This window comes from Helianthus annuus, chromosome 8 (assembly GCF_002127325.2).
Source record: "Helianthus annuus cultivar XRQ/B chromosome 8, HanXRQr2.0-SUNRISE, whole genome shotgun sequence".
Lineage (NCBI taxonomy): Eukaryota > Viridiplantae > Streptophyta > Magnoliopsida > Asterales > Asteraceae > Helianthus > Helianthus annuus.
Genome location: NC_035440.2, coordinates 6,720,268 through 6,727,116, shown reverse-complemented (window position 1 = coordinate 6,727,116; position 6,849 = coordinate 6,720,268). Strand labels below are relative to the sequence as shown.

General features: G+C 35.3%; 1 protein-coding gene and 1 long non-coding RNA gene across 2 annotated transcripts; one reads left to right on the top strand and one right to left on the bottom strand.

Moving 5' to 3' along the window:
* Positions 1-917: 917 nt before the first annotated feature.
* LOC110870775 lies at positions 918-2,039 on the bottom strand. The gene is made up of 4 exons (XM_022119926.2): positions 1,647-2,039; positions 1,517-1,582; positions 1,303-1,416; positions 918-1,224 (listed from the first exon to the last, which is right to left on the bottom strand). Exons 1-4 carry the CDS (start codon positions 1,884-1,886, stop codon positions 1,057-1,059), a joined length of 588 nt encoding a protein of 195 aa, XP_021975618.1. The 5' UTR covers positions 1,887-2,039; the 3' UTR covers positions 918-1,056.
* Positions 1,817-2,104, top strand: LOC110870776. Its single transcript, XR_002553227.1, has 2 exons — positions 1,817-1,906; positions 2,007-2,104. It is a non-coding gene; the product is annotated as an uncharacterized LOC110870776 (long non-coding RNA).
* Positions 2,105-6,849: the final 4,745 nt, after the last annotated feature.

Below are 6,849 nucleotides of genomic sequence, written 5' to 3'. Positions count from 1 at the left end.
CAAAACATAACTTATGTTATCAACTACCCTATAGTTAGCGAAGTCATGGGGTTAGTGGAGTGATGGGTTGGTTAGTCGGTTATATTACAAGAAAATAAAAATGTTTACCAAACAGCCAATTACTTTCTTTGTAAAGACCAAGTCAACCCAAATTAGACATTTGGACCAAAACTGCCAGATCAAAGGTCTACATTTGGTTTTTTTTTTATTTTTTTTATTTTAACAACTCAAAATAGAACAAAGGGCTAGTAATACACTGGAAGTCTGGGACAGTAACAAACAAACGGGTAATATATTAGATAGCATAATCTTAAAACTTTTGGAAGCTAGGTTGCATATTCTCAATTCTTTAAACTGTGATGGAAGGGTGTTAAACTAATAACATTTTTTTACAATTTGCTATTTTTTTTTGTCTAATTTGACTATTTTATTTCTTCTGTTGTAATTCCAATAGAACAAAGGGCTAGTATAGCTGATATCTATTCAATATAACCTAGGAAAACTTTATTTAAAGAAACACAACAATTAAAGACGTATGCAATATTAAGTACATGAATACTGGGTCAAACATAAATGTTATCCAAAAGATTGTACAGTAGTATATAATAAATAATATAATCTAATTGCTTACAACAGTTGAAACACGAGCCGAATTCTGATCCATTGCATAGCAATCTGATTGTGATCCCATTAATTAGTTGACTCAAGCTTTTAAATACCAAATTACGATAACATAATTACTTTTTACTCAATCAAATAGAAGGAATTCTCCATATAATGTAAACAAATGCCACTAAATCAAAATAACACCTTCCTATATAGCACAAAGGCTAGTGTTACAAAGTCAATCCAATAAATGTTAAACGAATTAACCAAATTAGACAAAAGTGCTAAAAGAGAGGTTAACTTAAAACAGGTTGAACCTTTAAAAGAGGCATTTCATTCAATACAATAAAAGATACAGCCACATGGTCCAGCCTAGGAAAGGAAAAACACAAAAACAACAACGTACAATTTCTAACACCACTACAAGACCCATTAAAAACATTTCTGTTTCTACCCAACAACTTTTGATTCAACAACAAAAGCATGCTTAGCTCTTTTTATCACAGGTGTAACATCCTCTTCTTCATCTTCGGTTTCACTATCAATTTGTATCACTTCATCCCACTTCCATGTCTTTAAAGCATTTGCCCTTTTGTCCAATCTCTTAAACTTGCTAACCTAAAAAAACATTCAAGTAATGAGAATAATAGAATATTAATACGTGTACAAAAGTATAATTTAGTATAATGTATATACTTTTGCCAATTCATAGAAAGATTCACAGATGCTTGCTTGCTGGCTATCCTCGAAACTGGATGAAATGTCTTTGTGACCACCATTCGATGCCTCAAACTCCACGTCATCAATTTCCTGTTTTTTAGACAATAATATATCACTTGAATGATAAATTATAACAATAAAATAACAGGTATAAAAAACCTATCAAATTGATTATAAAACTCCTACTTACCTTATCCGATTCATTTGTAGGTTTACACACGATTGGGCTAAAGAAGGAGTTGTCCATTGATGCAACCTGAAAGAAACAAAAAAGTGGAGATTACAACCAGCAGAAATAAACAGGTATGTCTGAAGCTTACTTTAACAGCTTTATCCATTGTTGCATCTTCAACCTGCTGCTCCATGTTCAGCAACAAAAACCCAGGATGCTGCTCCATGTTCAGCGACATAAACCCAGCGACAGAAGGTAAAGAAAGAAAGCAGGATGTACTGTTGATCGGCAAGGTTTCAATATTTATAAGCACATGTATAACTGCAACGGAGCTAAAATATAGGAAGGTGGAGAACATGGCCATTTTTTTAGGAAAAATAAAAACCATTAATAACACAGGTTTCGGAGGTAACTTCCAGCTAAACAAAACTGTGATTTCCTGAACATAACTTCCACATTTATCGTGGCTTTAATTATTTTGAAAATCCTCCACATTTATCGGTTGCAGGTAGATAATGGGACAAAAATCATGGAGCAAAACCACCAGATCATGGGCCAGAAATATATGGAACGAAACCACCACCGGAAACTACCAGGTAACTTCTCTGAACCGCCGGTGGTAGCGGTTATTTATGCTAGTTTAAACGGACAGGATTTAATCTCAGCAAGTTTAAATGGCCAGGATCGATTTCAAAAACGGTTAGACTTAATGGGTTTAATATATATATATAATTGATTTTTGAAGATTAAAAGAAATAACCCGCCAATTTGAATTTTCATGTTGTCACCGATAACATGGTCACAATTAATAAATACTTTTTTTTTTATTTTTCATGCTTTTGCGTGTTTTTCCCACAAATTGCCACCAAAAATAAAAAGGTGGCAAAAATTGCAACCACTTTGCTACCATATCATGATAAATACGCTAATTTTCATTTCCATGGCAAATCGGTGGCTAAATTTGCTACCATTTTTTTCGGTAGCAAATTTTGGTCACAATTGCCCAATTTTCTAGTAGTAACCTGTTTGATTTAAGTTTTTTAGCTCTTCCATAGGATCTTCAGACAACCTTTCAGAGAACCTGTTGATGGCTGACCTTGAATACTCATCCCATGTAATTTCTTCAACACTTCTATTCTGACTTTCAACATACCCCTGATGCCATTCCAATGCTGGCCCTTCCAAATTGATTACCGCATAATACACTTTAGCATACTCAGGAGTTTTATCCACTGTGAAGAAATGATTACAACGTATAATCCATCCTTCCACTTCACTGCCACTGAATTTGGGAAAATCCAACCTACCTGTTCGAACCATTCGCTGTTCTTGAAAACCCCCAAATCTATCATTTCCCAATTTGTTGTTAATTTCTGTCATTTGAGAAACCAATGTTGTCATCCCAATCTGCAACATTTTAATGGCTTCCGAATTTTGGTCTAAAATTGATTGTTAGATTTCAAGAGTTTTTGCATTCTCTTGAGCTGCTCTTTCCAATTTCTCCATTTCCTGCTGACGAGTAGTCATTTTGGAACTATGGAACTAATCGAACGAAGATTAATTCCTAATTTGAATTAAACGCACTGAAATTGATCGAAAGAGTGATCAATTTCTGGAAATCAAACGAAACGCAATGGAATTAATCGAACAAATGATTAATTCCTGTGAGAATTGAATCTAATTGTGAAGAATTTCTCTGTGAATTAGGGTTCTAGAGCGTCCAAAGGATCGATCGCTCTAATACCAATGTTATGGTAAGAAACAAGAAGAATCGTAAGAGGAAAGAATCTGTTTCATTACCAAGCTAATCTCCACAACTCAGTTACAACCGCATATAACGACTAACAGACTAACCCTAACTACTAACTATACAGCCCTTATAGAATTCCATTATTACAAAATACCCCCTAAAGTTTATTGACCCATTACAACACGTAACATTGTTTGTATTGGGCTGCTACATCAAGTGACAAACACTCATGTTGGACGAAGTCTCAACATGACGAAGACTCCTTTTTTGTGTGGCGAAATCCCTGTTTTTGTCACACATGGATTTCGTCAAGTGGGTTTTCGTCATTGGTCAGTATATATAGCACAGATGTTAACAGTTTTAGTGATGAGATCATTGTGAGACTCTATGAGATTATTGTGAGACTCTACGAGAGCTGAGAGACTTGTGAGAGTTTATTATACAAGCATTGTGTGTATATGTTTGTGAATGTTCTCATCCATTTAATCGAAGTTAATCTTTGGTTACTTGCTGTTGTTATTTATCTACTTTGTTCGGTTTGCACCGTCACGGGGATTCCGCACCCGCGATCGTGTTTGTGATAAACAGGGAATTGGTTTTCGTATCGGATCCTCCGAGAAAAACGGACCTACAAGTGGTATCAGAGCCTTGGCTCTTTTCCTTGTTTAAAACCAAACATTGTTAGTGTTTTATCAAGATTGTTTGTGATTTTTCAGTTTGTTTGTTCTTGAAAAGTTTATATATTTTCTGGAAAAAGGCTTTAAAAATCAGTGTTTATCCTGTTGTTTTGCTAAAAGTTTGTTCAAAAACCTTGTTTGTTTGAATGTTTACATGTTACTAGTGGGTTTTTGTTGAAAGTTTATGCAAAATTCATGTTCGAAAATTTCTCCGGTGATATTTTCGCCTAAATCTTCATAAGAGTTCATCCAGTATTCAAGTTGTATTGTATTCAAGTTGTTCATAATTGTTCTTGAAAAATATTTGTGTTTGATCTAAAATTGTGTTTTAAATTAAAGTGATATTGATTATTTTACTATTGTTGACAATAGTGTACATTCATGATGATGGTATGTTGAAAAAGAAACTTTGAAAAGCAGAGAAAGATAAGGTGTAGTTTGAAAAGAGTGTCATGTGTCAGTAGAGGAAAAGATTTCTCTTGAAAAAGCTTACCTACTTTGTCTTATCTCTATCCCACTTTCAGCAAAAGCAATTTCAATGAAATCCCCCTAGATTTCGTCAACCATCCATTTTCGACAACCTCTAATTTCGTCAAACACAAACAGACTTCGTCAACCCTCAAATTTCGTCAAACATTTTCTGATTTCAGCTTTCGGAATTGGATCACATTGAGTTACAGTAACTCCTGGAATCGTCTTTCCCAAAAATTTGCTTGTGTTATCTTCAAAAACTTTATCAATCGAAGATGGATTGACATTTTTGATTGGAAAATCATTATCTGAATAAATTTTAAAATCACCGACCAAAGTGTACAACACGTTATTGCTAAGGGTAAACAACCAGAAAGGCGAGCTCAAAAGCCTAACGTTTCTTGATCAAAATTTGAAACAAAGGGAGCTCGTTACAAGAAAAGGGTTCAGAAGATCAACTTCGTGAAATCCAGAGGGACTGATAAAATTGAAACTTTCGAAAACAAATCCAACACGGACTTTGTTAAACAAGTTAAAATTTTGAAAAGAAACAGTCAAAACAATTACACACAACACACAAACGGTTGTGATGTAGGACCAAGTACCTCAAGATCACGAAGTTCATCATCAAGCTCTTACAGTTATGATACTCTGAGGTTTGTTGAGCGGAGATCATGCTTTGAATGTTGTGAGTATGGACACATTGTCAAGAACTGTCCATATCTCACCAAGGGAAAAGCAAAAGTTGATGCCCCCCGTGGTAACAGTTACCATAAAAGATCTGTTTCACCAATACAGGACCCTCGTCTTGTTAAACAACGAGAAAAGAAACAGAAAAAGCAACAAAGAAAAGAAGTTGAAAAGGCGTTAAAACCGGAGGTTGTCCAAACAAAATCTGTTAAATCGGATGTTAAACATGAAAAACAGAAACAAATTTGGAAACCAAAAACGGTAACCGTTTCAGGGGGAGCTCAATCTATTCCGAATCATCAGGAAATCGAAGTCACAATCCTCGATGATGACGGACGACCCAAGTCTATGAAGGCTCGGGTCCCCCTCTCCAACTAATCTCTGAGTGAGTGTGCAGGATGTTCCAGGAGGAACTATCGATAGTCATCGGATTGTTGATAGTGGAGTGTCCATGCACAAGATCGGCGACAAAGAAATTGTTGCCTTTTGATGGAGAGAAAAAGAAAAGAAGACAGAATTGTCTGTCGAAAGAAATTGAAAACCTTCGACAAAATGAAAATCATACCAAAGTTTGATTGTTCAAGGCTTTGATCGGGGTCCCCATGATAGATTCAATCAAAATGTACGCACCTGCAGCACGTCTGAAGTTCAAAAGTCTACTAGATGAACGTGCGATGTACATTACTTCGCGGTGTGATTGAAGAAAATGTTTTTAAATGACCAGTAGAAGTAGAATACTACACCACTGGAGGGTTCAAACGAGAATAAAAGTTCTTGACAGTTGCTTAATATTTTTCCTGTTGACAAATAATAGATATCCTTAAATACCACAAAGCACAGTGAAAGGTTTTTAAATGACCAGTAGAAGTAGAATACTACACCACTGGAGGGTTCAAACGAGAATAATTTTTTTGTAAGAATAAAAATAGAAGAAATTTCAACCGATAAGAATGCTTCAATAAATTTTTGTATTTATATAAATAATTTTGATACTTTTATTTATATAAATAATTTTAACTCAACTCCATTTTCGCTAGAACCCGTTTTGACCCGAACTTATTTTGCCCATTACCAATATTGATGAAACCCATTCTGGCGCGTCATCTGAACCCGTAAGACCCGCCCAATTTGCCATGCCTAAGTTTAAGGAAGTGTTGAGGGCAGTTTAGTAGTTTAGTTCCATCAAGTTCTTTTGTTTGGGTCTTTGTTGTAGTTGACTATTTACAGCATCCATTTAAAAGTCTAAAACAATATCCAAGTTTGACTTTCTGTCAAAAACTATCAAAACTCCAAACCAACAACATGATCATTTTACAATCTGCAACTAGCAACTTCCCACTTCCCACCATCTATATAATAATACCTTTCAATCTTCTTACTTGGGTTCTTTGCCACCATTTTTGCCGGGAACATTAAAGGCATTGATCATAGTCTCATAGATGAAACCAGTATGGGTTAGGTGGTGACAACATTCAAGGAAGATGTAGGAGTTTGCACCCGATTAGCCTGCTTCATTGGAGCGGAAAAGGTAAACCGTGGGTGAGACTAAACTTGAGGAAACCTTGCACGGTTGGTCACTAGCGGGCCCCATATGATCTTTACCGCTCATCAAAACATAAATTGGAAGAGTGACAAAATCTGGGTGAGTAAAACGATGTATCATTGTTTGATTTAAAAAATGCAAGAACCGAAGCCAAATGAACAAAAAAGTGTATGAATCTTTCCAATGAAATAAAACAGAAATGCAAAATGTGTGGGAATGT

Excerpts from the sequence above, each read along its gene's own strand:
- LOC110870775 (XM_022119926.2), bottom strand. The coding sequence starts at position 1,886 with ATGGTTTTTATTTTTCCTAAAAAAATGGCCATGTTCTCCACCTTCCTA. Across the intron at positions 1,417-1,516 it reads CTACAAATGAATCGGATAAG|GAAATTGATGACGTGGAGTT; the intron begins GTAAGTAGGAGT and ends TCTAAAAAACAG. Across the intron at positions 1,225-1,302 it reads CTTTCTATGAATTGGCAAAA|GTTAGCAAGTTTAAGAGATT; the intron begins GTATATACATTA and ends ATGTTTTTTTAG.